Here is a 17,036-nt window from a genome sequence, read left to right on the forward strand (position 1 = left end):
ATTTTTTTTTCAGTACGGTATGCAACAAGTGTTTCCTTTTAACCAGGTAACTTTTTTTGGCATGTTAAAGCTTAGCCAACAAGTTGGCCAGCCAAAATATACCTCTCCTCGGAAGAGTTTCTAATTTTCAGTGCAGTGTACACACTGTAAAAAAAGCATTCAATTGCCTCTCAAATTTAACTAACAACATTTAGTTTTGAACAATCCTTCGTATTAGCTTTAAAAATTAACTACTACTATTCAAATTTGACCAACTCTTAATATTGGAGTTCAAATTTAACAACTATAACTCAACATTGATTGCTTCTTCATATTGGCGCTCAAAATTAAATATCACCATTCAATTTTGATAATTAATAATGTTAGCATTCAAAAATGCCAGTAACACTCAAATTTGAAATAGCCTTGTATGTGCGTTCTCATTTAATTGCCAAAATTTAATGTTGATAATTAATCATGTTAGCATTGAAAAATACCACTAACACTCAAATTTGAAATAGTTCTATTTAGGTGTTCAAATTTAATTGCCAACATTCATTTTTGAAAAGGCATATATTTTGTTAAGATTAAAGTTATTTATCAATAGTTATTCGAATTTGCAGCTTTATAGCATAGAAAAGAAGTTTATTTGTTAAAAGCCATAGTTTTCCATTATAATTGCTTGTCAACCAATAGATTTCAATTATTAAAGGTGTTGGTATATTTAATATTTTTGTTCCATGACAACTCAACCAGAGGGGTTCACCCTACCATCTTACATTTCGCTAAAACAATAAGCCATTTAGAGCTTTCTAGCGGCCAACGCGAGAAGCTCGCTTAACTACTGGATTTTCGTCTGCTAATTAGCAGACACCGCGTTCACATTTAACCGCTTCAGAGCGATTCGAAGCGCTTTCGAGGTGTAAAAATGAAAATGGTTTAAGCCTCGGATTCCGAGGCTTATTAAAGTGTAATATTGTTCAGAAGTTTAGCGATTGACTTGACAACAAAAATGTTATCGTGTACAAACATAGAGAACTTGTATTTTAAGAGCTGATTGCGGTTTGGTCACTTTCATCAGGGGCGTAGTAGCCGTAGGGGACAGGGAAGGCGACAAAATATGATTTGAAAAACAAATTAGCTTATATTGGGGGTGCCAAATTTTCACTCGCGCAGGGCGCAATTTTTGCTAGCTACGGCCCTGATTAGATTTGACACTTCAAGCCGAAAATCAAAGGTACAAACCGTATAATGAAGCAAACATTATCATCATATGAAAATATTTACATCTTTTGGAACTTTAGTTCAAATAATTATTGATTTTGTATCAAAGTATAATTCGATTTTCTTAAACTCTACCCTCTTTGGTAGAAAATAACATTTCGAACACGTGAAAAATTTCCAAAAGGTCAAATATTTTAAAACTGTGAGGTTTTCGGCTTTTAAAAAATTGTTTTTAGAGCAATGGGAGCTGTTTTCCCCCGGGAATTCGGGGTTGAGTTGACTTTGCCCCCTCCAACTTTTCAAATGGTTCTACGCCACTGATTTGCATAGTGCCATTTTTAAGAAACCCGGCTGCCGTCGATATTTCAGGTAACTAGAGCCACGTCCATATGTACACCTCGAAAGCGCCAAGTGTGAACGAGTTGTAAACCAGTATGTAGCGATTTCGCGGTGTAAGTATGACCGAGGCTTAGGTTGCTAAGTGCCGGAGTCACACGCAAAGCGAGAGCAGAGAGAACGCCATGGCTACGCGTTTATGAGCTTAAGCACTATTCATAAGATCTTAGTCTTTATTTTCTCTGCTTTGCTACTGTAGCGCCGCCGTTATGAGAAGAGTACATTGAGAAAATAGATACATTTTGAAATATTATAGTTTGTATTTTGTAGTCATCAAGCTAAATTGAAATTTCGTGATAAAAGTAGTCACTTGAGTTTCTTGGTAAGTTGGTATTGGAGTAAAATCGGAAAATGAACAGCGGCGCATCGAAAAAACGTCGTCGTATCGGCGTGTATTGCGGGGGCGTCGAAGGCCTAATAATAATACGTAGGGATTGAAAGGGGACACCCGTGTCGGAAGTATGACAACCACCTGCCCGTGGTTTTGTGGTTATCTTCACGTGGCAATCCACATCACCTGTCACCCAGACGAATGGTGTTAAAGTTCCGAATAAAAATTGTTATTTTAAATTTGGTACAAAAAAAAGTATAAATTCTCATCAATCGAGAAATAATATAGGTGGTTAAAAGAGAGCTGATGGATAACAACAACCATCAACGTTCGAACCATAGACAAAATATATATTGACTGGAAGGGTGCATGAGATGAATGTTTCTGTAAAGTTCCCTGGTCAGCTTGTTTTTGAGGCGTTAAATTTTCGAAACAAGACGTCGCGGGTAACAATTGGCCTAGCCAGGGTATGTATAAACTGCGTGTAAGAAATTTCCGCTACAGAAGGACCACGGTTCGAAAGCTCTGAATAAAATAAAATATTGTTTCTTTAAACGTCATGCTGTGTCTGTCTTTTTTAAACTAAAAAAGTATGCTTGTGGATTGTTGGCTTAAAATTTATTCTTAGCGGAAATTAAATACTCGATAGAAATTTAGTTTAATCGATTAGAAAATATTGACAATTGTTTTGGTACCTATATTTCGTCTACAAACTGATGAAATGTGGGCAATTGTTTTTCGTTCATTATTCTTTACTGTCAGACATTCTTAGAAGACTCCTTCATTGTTAGCTCTAGTATTTTCAGGTTTCCAAATTATAGAGTACCGGATGGTCAGCTTGTGTATATCATCCCTCAAAAACCGAACGCAGCCTAAGAAAGCTGTTAACTAATTTTGTTAATAGTCGACTTCTATAGGAAAAATACATTACATTTTCTTATGAAAATGTGAGTTGCGTAGAAATATATAAAGCGACATTGCATTAATATTAATATATATTGCTAATATTATTGAAAAAACGGTATTTTTTGCTTCGTAAGATGGTCAAACCCAAACCCGAGTAGTGCCTGCGCAGTGTGGAGATATTAGTAGCGGTAACCACCTCTGACTACTTTTCTTGGCGAGGTATTGTGGCGAATTCTAGGTGGCTTGTCATATGGCAGTTGGACGAGACGGGTTCAAAGAATTCCATGCTCGCCACCGATTCGTTAGCAACTCCGTCGAAACAGGTTCACTAGAATTACCATTCTCCTCATAAGGGTTTTCAACATATATCATTTTATACAACTTGTACCTTTCCTTAGCATTGTGTACATTGTAAGGTGATATTCTACGTTTCGCTTAACTACTTGAACCCCGTTGGGCAGAGGTGAACGAATAGAGAGAGAGAGAGAGAGAGAGATAAGATTAAAGTAGTCCAAATTAGACCAAAATATGTAAGTGGCTTTTATTGGAAATATTTCCCGAGAAAGTAAAACGTATTAATCTTTATCTCTACCAAAGTAGGCGAACGGTCCGAACGGTTGCTATCATTTCCGCGCATTCGTAACAATTGTGTTGAAATGCCAAAAACTAAGCTGTAGTTCTTGTGGTTTTTGAAAATACAACTTTTGCAGCGGCACTTTCTACGCACTAAAAGTAAGAATAAACTATTTCCTATTATTATATATGTATTATTATAAATGTAAATATTTCAAATTTTCTCTGGTAGATTTCGAAACTGGGAACTGTTCTTTAGAAACAAAGTAGTTTTTTCTTGGAATTAAAAAAATTACAGGGTAGGAACTATAGTCGTTATTTATTTTACCTTAATCACTTCCCTTATTGTTAAATTCAGTCTTATCATAAGAGAATAGTATCGCCGTTTTAAATTAAAAATCAAGATTTGTTTATGCACAGCAAAGTTATCAAAAAGCCTTTGTACGTAACAATATATTTTCTAATAATTTAGATAGGGAACTTGAAACTGCCCTTTTACTTTTTCCAACCATTTTCAAAGAAAGTTTGAACTCTTGATTTGCATTCAAAGTACGTTAATATTTTGTTATATTTAAGTAACTTAAGATATTTTTTTATTTTTAAATATTTTCGTTATAGGATACAAAGGAAATATTCATATCACCATACGAAGTTATGATTGACGGAATTTCCTTCGAAGTTAGTAGTATTAAAATGGCCATAACGTCACTCTTTGCCGGATATTACACTTTCCAACTACAGTATTCGAACTCTTTAAAAAAAAGGGGGTATATTCAAAAAATTGTGTTTAATATTGTATCAACTGAAGTTTCTTCGGCAGTATCCATAGTGTACAACCGACTTGAAACATAACATTTTGTTTTTGTTATGTATTGCATTTTTACATTTGTTTTCATGAGGGCCAACTTCATAATTTTTTTATTTTCTTTAATTTGAACGTTATTTTTGTTTAAATTGGAATTTATTATCCGTAAATTCGAATGCAAATCTTCATAAATTTGAAGGTTATTCATAATAAATTTGAAATTTATTCTATTACAATTTGAAATTTATTCTCCTACAATTTGAAATTTATTCTCCTACAATTTGAACGTCCAGTTGCTTAAATTTGAATGCTAATTTACTAAAATTTGAACGCCAGTGATGGATAATACACTACAATATGAAAGCTGATGCGCCTCATTTTTAAAGCAAATTCGCTATAATATGAACGCGAAATCGCTTTAATATGATAGCAATTTAAAAGTCAATTGTCTCTAATTTGAACGCAAATGCGTTTTAATAAGAACGCAAAATCGTTTTAGTCGGAAAGCAAAATCGCTTTTTTATGAATAAAAATTCGGATTTAAAGGAACGCCAAATCGCTTTAACGTGATTGCAAAGTCGCCTCAATTTGAAAGCCAATAGTCTCTAATTTGAACGCAAAATCGATTTAATATGATTGCAAAGTCGCCTCAATTTGAAAGCCAATAGTCTCTAATTTGAACGCAAAATCGATTTAATATGATTGCAAAGTCGCCTCAATTTGAAAGCCAATAGTCTCTAATTTGAACGCAAAATCGATTTAATATGATTGCAAAGTCGCCTCAATTTGAAAGCCAATAGTCTCTAATTTGAACGCAAAATCGATTTAATATGATTGCAAAGTCGCCTCAATTTGAAAGCCAATAGTCTCTAATTTGAACGCAAAATCGATTTAATATGATTGCAAAGTCGCCTCAATTTGAAAGCCAATAGTCTCTAATTTGAACGCAAAATCGATTTAATATGATTGCAAAGTCGCCTCAATTTGAAAGCCAATAGTCTCTAATTTGAACGCAAAATCGATTTAATATGATTGCAAAGTCGCCTCAATTTGAAAGCCAATAGTCTCTAATTTGAACGCAAAATCGATTTAATATGATTGCAAAGTCGCCTCAATTTGAAAGCCAATAGTCTCTAATTTGAACGCAAAATCGATTTAATATGATTGCAAAGTCGCCTCAATTTGAAAGCCAATAGTCTCTAATTTGAACGCAAAATCGATTTAATATGATTGCAAAGTCGCCTCAATTTGAAAGCCAATAGTCTCTAATTTGAACGCAAAATCGATTTAATATGATTGCAAAGTCGCCTCAATTTGAAAGCCAATAGTCTCTAATTTGAACGCAAAATCGATTTAATATGATTGCAAAGTCGCCTCAATCTGAAAGCCAATAGTCTCTAATTTGAACGCAAAATCGATTTAATATGATTGCAAAGTCGCCTCAATTTGAAAGCCAATAGTCTCTAATTTGAACGCAAAATCGATTTAATATGATTGCAAAGTCGCCTCAATTTGAAAGCCAATAGTCTCTAATTTGAACGCAAAATCGATTTAATATGATTGCAAAGTCGCCTCAATTTGAAAGCCAATAGTCTCTAATTTGAACGCAAAATCGATTTAATATGATTGCAAAGTCGCCTCAATTTGAAAGCCAATAGTCTCTAATTTGAACGCAAAATCGATTTAATATGATTGCAAAGTCGCCTCAATTTGAAAGCCAATAGTCTCTAATTTGAACGCAAAATCGATTTAATATGATTGCAAAGTCGCCTCAATTTGAAAGCCAATAGTCTCTAATTTGAACGCAAAATCGATTTAATATGATTGCAAAGTCGCCTCAATTTGAAAGCCAATAGTCTCTAATTTGAACGCAAAATCGATTTAATATGATTGCAGAGTCGCCTCAATTTGAAAGCCAATAGTCTCTAATTTGAACGCAAAATCGATTTAATATGATTGCAAAGTCAACTCAATTTGAAAGCCAATAGTCTCTAATTTGAACGCAAAATCGATTTAATATGATTGCAAAGTCGCCTCAATTTGAAAGCCAATAGTCTCTAATTTGAACGCAAAATCGATTTAATATGATTGCAAAGTCGCCTCAATTTGAAAGCCAATAGTCTCTAATTTGAACGCAAAATCGATTTAATATGATTGCAAAGTCGCCTCAATTTGAAAGCCAATAGTCTCTAATTTGAACGCAAAATCGATTTAATATGATTGCAAAGTCGCCTCAATTTGAAAGCCAATAGTCTCTAATTTGAACGCAAAATCGATTTAATATGATTGCAAAGTCGCCTCAATTTGAAAGCCAATAGTCTCTAATTTGAACGCAAAATCGATTTAATATGATTGCAAAGTCGCCTCAATTTGAAAGCCAATAGTCTCTAATTTGAACGCAAAATCGATTTAATATGATTGCAAAGTCGCCTCAATTTGAAAGCCAATAGTCTCTAATTTGAACGCAAAATCGATTTAATATGATTGCAGAGTCGCCTCAATTTGAAAGCCAATAGTCTCTAATTTGAACGCAAAATCGATTTAATATGATTGCAAAGTCGCCTCAATTTGAAAGCCAATAGTCTCTAATTTGAACGCAAAATCGATTTAATATGATTGCAAAGTCGCCTCAATTTGAAAGCCAATAGTCTCTAATTTGAACGCAAAATCGATTTAATATGATTGCAAAGTCGCCTCAATTTGAAAGCCAATAGTCTCTAATTTGAACGCAAAATCGATTTAATATGATTGCAAAGTCGCCTCAATTTGAAAGCCAATAGTCTCTAATTTGAACGCAAAATCGATTTAATATGATTGCAAAGTCGCCTCAATTTGAAAGCCAATAGTCTCTAATTTGAACGCAAAATCGATTTAATATGATTGCAAAGTCGCCTCAATTTGAAAGCCAATAGTGTCTAATTTGAACGCAAAATCGATTTAATATGATTGCAAAGTCGCCTCAATTTGAAAGCCAATAGTCTCTAATTTGAACGCAAAATCGATTTAATATGATTGCAAAGTCGCCTCAATTTGAAAGCCAATAGTCTCTAATTTGAACGCAAAATCGATTTAATATGATTGCAAAGTCGCCTCAATTTGAAAGCCAATAGTCTCTAATTTGAACGCAAAATCGATTTAATATGATTGCAAAGTCGCCTCAATTTGAAAGCCAATAGTCTCTAATTTGAACGCAAAATCGATTTAATATGATTGCAAAGTCGCCTAAATTTGAAAGCCAATAGTCTCTAATTTGAACGCAAAATCGATTTAATATGATTGCAAAGTCGCCTCAATTTGAAAGCCAATAGTCTCTAATTTGAACGCAAAATCGATTTAATATGATTGCAAAGTCGCCTCAATTTGAAAGCCAATAGTCTCTAATTTGAACGCAAAATCGATTTAATATGATTGCAAAGTCGCCTCAATTTGAAAGCCAATAGTCTCTAATTTGAACGCAAAATCGATTTAATATGATTGCAAAGTCGCCTCAATTTGAAAGCCAATAGTCTCTAATTTGAACGCAAAATCGATTTAATATGATTGCAAAGTCGCCTCAATTTGAAAGCCAATAGTCTCTAATTTGAACGCCAATAGTCTCTAATTTGAACGCAAAATCGATTTAATATGATTGCAAAGTCGCCTCAATTTGAAAGCCAATAGTCTCTAATTTGAACGCAAAATCGATTTAATATGATTGCAAAGTCGCCTCAATTTGAAAGCCAATAGTCTCTAATTTGAACGCAAAATCGATTTAATATGATTGCAAAGTCGCCTCAATTTGAAAGCCAATAGTCTCTAATTTGAACGCAAAATCGATTTAATATGATTGCAAAGTCGCCTCAATTTGAAAGCCAATAGTCTCTAATTTGAACGCAAAATCGATTTAATATGATTGCAAAGTCGCCTCAATTTGAAAGCCAATAGTCTCTAATTTGAACGCAAAATCGATTTAATATGATTGCAAAGTCGCCTCAATTTGAAAGCCAATAGTCTCTAATTTGAACGCAAAATCGATTTAATATGATTGCAAAGTCGACTCAATTTGAAAGCCAATAGTCTCTAATTTGAACGCAAAATCGATTTAATATGATTGCAAAGTCGCCTCAATTTGAAAGCCAATAGTCTCTTATTTGAACGCAAAATCGATTTAATATGATTGCAAAGTCGCCTCAATTTGAAAGCCAATAGTCTCTAATTTGAACGCAAAATCGATTTAATATGATTGCAAAGTCGCCTCAATTTGAAAGCCAATAGTCTCTAATTTGAACGCAAAATCGATTTAATATGATTGCAAAGTCGCCTCAATTTGAAAGCCAATAGTCTCTAATTTGAACGCAAAATCGATTTAATATGATTGCAAAGTCGACTCAATTTGAAAGCCAATAGTCTCTAATTTGAACGCAAAATCGATTTAATATGATTGCAAAGTCGCCTCAATTTGAAAGCCAATAGTCTCTAATTTGAACGCAAAATCGATTTAATATGATTGCAAAGTCGCCTCAATTTGAAAGCCAATAGTCTCTAATTTGAACGCAAAATCGATTTAATATGATTGCAAAGTCGCCTCAATTTGAAAGCCAATAGTCTCTAATTTGAACGCAAAATCGATTTAATATGATTGCAAAGTCGCCTCAATTTGAAAGCCAATAGTCTCTAATTTGAACGCAAAATCGATTTAATATGATTGCAAAGTCGCCTCAATTTGAAAGCCAATAGTCTCTAATTTGAACGCAAAATCGATTTAATATGATTGCAAAGTCGCCTCAATTTGAAAGCCAATAGTCTCTAATTTGAACGCAAAATCGATTTAATATGATTGCAAAGTCGACTCAATTTGAAAGCCAATAGTCTCTAATTTGAACGCAAAATCGATTTAATATGATTGCAAAGTCGCCTCAATTTGAAAGCCAATAGTCTCTAATTTGAACGCAAAATCGATTTAATATGATTGCAAAGTCGCCTCAATTTGAAAGCCAATAGTCTCTAATTTGAACGCAAAATCGATTTAATATGATTGCAAAGTTGCCTCAATTTGAAAGCCAATAGTCTCTAATTTGAACGCAAAATCGATTTAATATGATTGCAAAGTCGCCTCAATTTGAAAGCCAATAGTCTCTAATTTGAACGCAAAATCGATTTAATATGATTGCAAAGTCGCCTCAATTTGAAAGCCAATAGTCTCTAATTTGAACGCAAAATCGATTTAATATGATTGCAAAGTCGCCTCAATTTGAAAGCCAATAGTCTCTAATTTGAACGCAAAATCGATTTAATATGATTGCAAAGTCGCCTCAATTTGAAAGCCAATAGTCTCTAATTTGAACGCAAAATCGATTTAATATGATTGCAAAGTCGCCTCAATTTGAAAGCCAATAGTCTCTAATTTGAACGGAAAATCGATTTAATATGATTGCAAAGTCGCCTCAATTTGAAAGCCAATAGTCTCTAATTTGAACGCAAAATCGATTTAATATGATTGCAAAGTCGCCTCAATTTGAAAGCCAATAGTCCCTAATTTGAACGCAAAATCGATTTAATATGATTGCAGCGATTACCCTTTGCCCCTAAAATGCGAACGCGTTCGCAGGCCTGACAGAGTGACCCACAGAGAGACACACAGACAGACCCACAGACAGACACGGTGGTTGTATAACCCCTCCTAGGGTACAAAGTCCCCTAGAGAAAAGTTTCCAGCTTTCTATTTTATTTCAACAAGCACTACATAAATAGTAACTTATGAGTCCTGGCTGTCGGAAATATTACTTCTTGGCAATTTCTGGGAAGATTTTTTATTTAAGCGCCTGTTGTAAATGCACGTTTCGGTAGCTAACAATTTATTAACTGCGTGTTAAGAGAACAATCAATTTTGTAACTGCGTTTGAGAAAAAACTACCATTTCCGAGGAACTAAGTTTTAGGGGAGCTGCCAATTCCGGGAAATGCATCTTCGGGGAGCTACTAAATTTGGGAACTGGGCTTAAAGGGATCTACTTATTTCGGGAACTGTGATTAAGGGGAGGTACCTATTTCGGGAACTGTGTTTTATAGAGGCGCTACTAATTCCAGGAAATGCGTTTGAGAGGAGCTACCAGTTAACAAACTGCGTTTTATGGGATTAATTAATTCCACGAACTGCGTTTAAGGGAAGCTACCGTTTTGGGAACTGTTCTTTAAGATAATTAATTTCATATTTGAATCTTGTTAATCATGCTTCTAAACTTTTAAATTGAAAATGTCTTTCACTACAGATCGCAGCCAAATCGATGATCGAGAGGGGCACTGGAGGAGCCATTGTCCACATTGCCATCGTCGCGGGCATTTTCCCAATCAAAGACACGCCAATTTACGGCGCTTTGAAAAAGGCCACGACTGACTTGACCAAGTCCATGGCGCTGGATCTTGCGAAACATAAAGTCAGTATCAGTATCACCGCAAATATATTTTATATCTCTTACCAGATGAATACCAGTCTAGTTCTTTGCAATTAACCATAAACCTATTCAGTCTTTTCTGAGCGCGAATTTCCCGCCAAAACGCGGATAAATACACCTAAATCTTTACTTTTCTTTACGAAATCAAATGCACAATTTACACTGCGTATGGATATTTACATGTATAAAACAGATTTCCTTATGTTATTCTTTTTGAAACTGATATTTTTAAACACGGAACACTTTTCTTCCACATTGTCTATTTAAAAATGCACCGGGAATTCTAAAAGTGCCATAGGTTTCAAACGCGTCAAGAGATACTTTTTATAAACGTAAGTTAAAAAGAGCTTCGACGATAATTATAATATACTTCTGACATTGCCTTGGGTATTACTTATAATTTAGAAATAAAGGAAAGTTGTGGAGTAAAGCAACTTGGTTAAAGTGGTTGTTCTGGTGTAGTATCTCTACGGGACGATATATACCATTTTCGGCAGATACTCCAATATACAGGGTATCTCAAATTGCTCGATCAGGCCATTTTTCTCAAAATGTATTTATGCTAGGGTTCTGAAATTTTCAGGGTTTATTTGATAGGTATGGAAGGCTTTGTTTACTAAATTTCAGAAACATCGAACGATTTTGTGCCGTTTTGGAAAATTTATTTTTTCACCGGTAGGTGTCACGCAAAATAATTCAATAGAAAAGTTGTAGGGCATAGTCGAAAGTGTAAAAATTATTTTGGCTCGGTTGAAAAAGTCCTATTATTCACTGAGTTTGGAGGTCGGGGCAAAAAAACAAGTTGTACTAGCAGGCAATAGCCTTTAACGTAAACAATCGTACATAACCACAACACACATGTACATTTACTTTAAGGAACTTATGCTTTCAGCTATGTAGTTAATAATCAGATCTGCAAAAAGTTATTGTTAAAGAAAATTATTACGTACAACACCTAAAAAGACAAAGTAGACAAAGACCGCGTCTTACATTTCGACGTGGTTACGAGTAAGATCATCAAACAGAGAGTTGTAGACCAAAAATTACGCTAATTTTTCTTTTGTTGCTTTTGAACGTGAAATATCAATTGTCCGTGTAGTATTTAAAGCGATTACATTTCAAAGTTAAAACATTATCTCAACTTGGCCGATTGTTGTCCAGTATGCCTCTTTACACTCGAGATCAGCGCGCTCATATGCTAGAATTATTTTACGGAGAAGGTCGTCGTAATGCTACTCTAGTAAGTCAGTTATTTAAACGAAGATTTCCCAATTGCAGAACAAGTCATACGACGGGTCTTAGAGTGGTCCGAGACTTCGACAACTGGGGTAATATCAATCCGAGGTTTCGTGGTCGTGGTCTCCAGGACATCGACATGGAAAACACCATACTTGCCTACTTCGTCGCCTATCCTCGAGCGAGCGTCAGGACTGCCAGCTTTGACTTAGGGTTGGATCGAAACTACGTTTGGAGAACACTCAAAAGACACCATTTTAATCCTTATCGAGCGACACTTCACCAAGGACTGCATGACGGTGATAGACAGCGCCGACTCGACTTATGCAATTGGTTTTGCCTCATGGCTGACGCACACCAGAATTTTCACGATCAACTACTGATGTCCCGACGAATGTTCATTCGGAAAAGATGGGCCTTTCAACCGTCAAAACCAACATATGTGAGACTACGAGAATCCACACTGGCGATTTCCTCACCGCCACCAAGTGCAGTTTCGCTTAAATGTGTGGGCTGGTCTGTTAGGTGACAGAATTATTTTCTTGTTCTTCCTGCCAAATCGTCTGAACGGTCAAAACTACTTGGAGTTCCTTCAAAATGAAATATCCAACGTGCCGGACGACATTCCTCTGGCCGAGTACTGACGCATCTGGTTCCAGCAAGATGGGGCGCCACCTCACCAGTATCGTGACGTGGTTGCCTATCTAAACGGCGAGTTTCCTGGAAGATGGATCGGAAGAACTGGTCCTGTTCGTTGGCCTGCAAGATCCCCTGACCTAACACCACTCGACTTTTTTCTTTGGGGATTCGTAAAGGACTACGTATACCAAACACCTCTGACGAGCTTTGAAGATTTACGACAAATAGTTATCGAAGCATGTCGCCAGGGGACTCCAGAAAGGGTTCGGGGAGCATTTCGCAATATGCAACATCGTGCATATTTGTGCATTGCATCAGAAGGTGGCATTTTTGAAAACATTTTGTAGAAGTCATTAAAAAACATTTGTCACTTGGGCTAATTATTATTTGTTTATTTTTCGGAATCTTATAACTGAAATGCATGTTACCTACAATTCGTTAAAGGCTGCCAGTACAACTTGTTTTTCCCCCGACCTCCAAACTCAGTGAAAAATAGGTCTTTTTCAACCAAACCAAAATTATTTTTACACTTTCGACTATACCCTACAACTTTTCTATTGAAACGTTTTGCGTGACACCTACCGGTGAAAAAATTAATTTTCCAAAACGGCACAAAATCGTTCGATGTTTCTGAAATTTAGTAAACAAAGCCTTCCATACCTAACAAATAAACCCTGAAAATTTCAGAACCCTAGCATAAATACATTTTGAGAAAAATGGCCTGATCGAGCAAATTGAGACACCCTGTAGAGTATAAGGTCCGTTTGTTTGAGATTTCAAAAGCTTATGAACGGGGATTAAATATTTGCAGTATTTTTGCCATAGGCGAATAAATTATCGCTATTCAAGTCCTATAGTATCTCAAAGTTCAAACGTCCACACTCTAATGACCAAAAGTTTACATTTATTTCTAATAATAAAATTAAATGAGCACATTTTGTTTCAACCGAAATAAGTCAATTTATGAAAGGTGCACACCAACATAATGTTTATAAACCGAGTTAGTATAGATTTGGTGTGTTTTTTGAGATGTGCGACATTTCAAATTTTTCGTACGGAATTTTAATTATCAAAGTGATTGTCGCAATCGTATCTGATTTTGAGATATCAGAACGCAGTTGTAAACAATATATTTATCGTTTTAAGGATGATTTCGAGAATTTAAAACTGATTTTCGCTTAGATTTCGGAATTTTCAAGTGAATTTCCAGATTTATAATAAATAATTTACCTCTAGAGTTTACGGGATTTTTACGAATATAGGGATCCTCGAGTTAAACTAAGAAATCGCCGGAGTTTCAAGTCGGGATATAAAATGAAATTCCTTTACACCGCGGCAAAGATAGAGGGTTTATTGTTGGTGTAACAGTGAAAACACAAAAGGGTTTTTTTTTTGAAGATGCCACTCGCTTTTATTTACAGAAAAACTTTTCTGTTGGTTTCACACGCTTGCAGGTGGAAATTGATAGCGTTTCCGATAAGGATACGTTAGAGTAATGTGGTTTTGCTTTTAGGTCCGAGTGAACTCTGTCGCACCAGGAGCCGTCAGAAAGGACCAGGCTAAGATGCTGACCGAGAACAAAGCTTTGAAGCTGGTGCTCGTCAATACTTTTCCGATTCGCCGAATAATTGGTGAGTGTTACCAGCGATCCTGCAGTAAATGAGACGCAAAGCTCAACGTATTCAACTCTTCTGTGGCGCCGCTCTTGCGGTGGGTGATTAAACAACATAAAGGTTAGTATAAAAGAGAAGAGACGGGAACAACTACGAGAAACGCCCGCTGATGGCAAATGCAGGTTTTTATCAATTTGCCCCTCTAGAATTCACAGTAAATATTCAAAAAAACCACGCTAAACCACATTTCCAAAAAAGCAAAATAAAAAATTTTAAGTTTACCAGGGCTTGACATACGTTGGTTATTTCATCAACGGTCAAGGGGGAAGGAACTAGAGATCGGTGGAGCAGATAAATTAACTGGCAAAAATTTCAATTAATCATAAAAATTGCGGTTAACCGTTTATCTATGGATATTATCCATGGACAAAAACGATTTAATATGGGAAAATGCTAAATATAACTGATAATTTTTGTTGATGGATATTATCCAAACAAACGGTTAATTGTTATTATATCCACAAACCAACAAGACAGAACTGAAACAGTTCGGTCACAACCACAAGTCTTACTCCTTAATTACATAGTTTTAGTTACACTAGTATAAGAAAGACGTAGTTCAAAGGTGATTACTTCTATTCTGAAGAGCTCCTGGTGTTTCATTAGAAATTATTCACACTATTATTTTGAGACTGTGTTTTTTTTTTCATTCAGAGCCGGTAGAAATCGCCAAAGCAGTGGCCTTCCTCTTGAGTGATCATGCTTCGTTGATCACGGGCGTTACCTTGCCCGTGGATGGTGGTTACCTCTTGAATCCTCCAGTTTTCGATGGCATTGGGAAAGATAGTCCACCAACTTTACCACAAATTTCTAAATAAAGTCGTTATGTATATACAGTTAATAAATAAACTCATTGGATATTTGGGATAATTAATACGGAATAGCATTACGCTTGTTTAAGATAGTTAACATAATTAATTTAAATTACATTAAATATTATTTTCGTGTAAGTTAGACAGTCCCAAAATAAAATGGTCTTCGTGTTTTATATGGTTCGAAATTATATAAATGTAAAAATATTAGTTGCACGCTTTTTAAGGCGGAAGTTAGAGGTTTTGTGTTTCGAGAAAAAAATACTAGATGGCGAGGAACTTTCATGTATAAGCCGTTTCTACTCGGGCCCTCAGTGTTTAATCTCGACACGGGTCAAGTTTAAAAAAAATTACATTTTAAATAAAACTGAAATTAATAAAAATACTTAAAATATTGAAAAAATTTAAGATTATGATTTTATTCCACGTCTTAAGGGGCTGTTAATGTTATTGAAACCATATAAATAAAATTTTAATAAAATAAATGCAGATTAAATAAACAACTTTCTATCACTATTTCTAAAAAAACACAATTCCAAGCTAATTATTTAAAATTTAAACTTGACCAGGTTTTAAATTTTGGTTCATTTTACACCCGAATTAGGGTATAAATATATTTTAACAAAAAGGTATATTAAAAAACGGTTGCTTCATATTTTACTGAAATCGTTTAAAGGAAAAGTCCGGGTTGGGTAAATCTTGGATCTATTTGAAAGATCATGTTTAAATATACTCAAAAACATCAGTCGTAAAATTGTGTCTTTTTTAATGATGAGAAATTAATTTTTAAACGAGCGAAATTTACCTGCCAAGCAATCTGCCATTTTCTTTCGCGGTGACGTCTTAGGACTTTAATCACGCGCTCTTCGCGCTATAACAACCCACTGTTTCCTGGGCGCGCTTGCACCGCGTGCGGTCTGTCTGAGGGAAGACGAAAGAATATGGCAGCTCGCTTGGCGGGTAGATTTCAGCCTTTTAAAAATTAATTTATCGTCATTAAAAAATATACAATTTTAGGACATATATTTTTGAGTATATTTAAACATGATATTTCAAATAGACCCAAGTTTTACTGAACCTGGACTTTTCCTTTAAATTTTAAATCCACGTATTTTTACCAATATTGTTTGAAATACACAAAAGTGACGACGATATATCAAGTAAAGCAGAAGTATAAATATAATTTAGTCCAAAAACAAAATATTTTACCTCAATTTTTTTAAACAATAAAGGATTAAGAATGACAAAAATTGACTTTTCTCTACAGAATAAGTTTTGGTGTGATATCCCGCGCCAAAATATACCGTTTCAATTTGTTTAGCTATACCCCTCCCTTGTTTAGTCCACTTGGCGCCTAGATACTTCTGCTGTGCTGTGGCCACGGAGTTGTGGGAAATAAATCCTCTATTTCAGGGAAATCGACTGAAAGGGGATTTTCTCTTGTTATAATAAAGAATTCCTTACTTAGCCTACGGGTATTTTTCTACCAGAGGGTGGTTTGATGGCCCGCGGGACTCCCTGCTGCGAATACCGAAAATTAGCGCGTACCCCCTCCAATTTCGTACTTTCTTTTGTCGCCAAGGTGATTGACGACATGAACTTCGAAGTCTCCGAAAGACCTATATTTTCGGAATATTTAACGGTAGCGCCATATTTGATCTTTCGATATAAACCACGAAAAAGCGGTGGGGTTACAGAAAAACATTTACTTTTTAATAGTAAAATTTAAATGTCAACTTTGATAAAGATTCAGTAAATACCCTGTTGGTTTCTCTTCTTTTCGAAGGTTCAACCATAGTAATCCGACCAGCAGTATTTGAGTTATTGTGACAAAAAGAAAGTTACGTTTAGTCATTTGTAATTAATTCATTTTTAGTATTAGCTTTATGAAATTGATTCCTGAAATACTTCAAATCGCCGCAAACCATTTATTTTTATCAGTTTCAATTGTTCTGTAACTAGTTCAAGAAAAAACCATGTTTTTCTAAACTTACCTCAGACTTCCCCCTTAAACAGAAGCAATTTCCGTATG

At 35.1% G+C, this 17,036-nt stretch overlaps 1 protein-coding gene across 2 annotated transcripts; it reads left to right on the top strand.

Moving 5' to 3' along the window:
* Positions 1–665: 665 nt before the first annotated feature.
* Positions 666–15,037, top strand: LOC149949505 (uncharacterized). Of its 2 annotated transcripts, XM_090169245.1 has the most exons (10): positions 666–2,877; positions 2,971–3,159; positions 3,235–3,366; positions 3,434–3,568; positions 3,642–3,708; positions 3,882–3,958; positions 4,028–4,087; positions 10,462–10,626; positions 14,033–14,150; positions 14,847–15,037. In XM_090169245.1, the coding sequence occupies exons 7-10, from the start codon at positions 4,064–4,066 to the stop codon at positions 15,008–15,010; spliced, it is 471 nt and encodes a 156-aa protein (XP_090025371.1). In that variant the 5' UTR covers positions 666–2,877; positions 2,971–3,159; positions 3,235–3,366; positions 3,434–3,568; positions 3,642–3,708; positions 3,882–3,958; positions 4,028–4,063; the 3' UTR covers positions 15,011–15,037. The 2 variants fall into 2 exon arrangements, with proteins under 2 accessions (XP_090025371.1, XP_090025370.1); XM_090169244.1 differs by lacking the exon at positions 666–2,877 and having other exon boundaries at positions 2,907–3,159.
* Positions 15,038–17,036: the final 1,999 nt, after the last annotated feature.

Source organism: Leiobunum rupestre, chromosome 3 (genome assembly GCF_980474605.1).
Source record: "Leiobunum rupestre chromosome 3, qqLeiRupe1.1.hap1, whole genome shotgun sequence".
NCBI classification, from domain to species: Eukaryota; Metazoa; Arthropoda; class Arachnida; order Opiliones; family Sclerosomatidae; genus Leiobunum; species Leiobunum rupestre.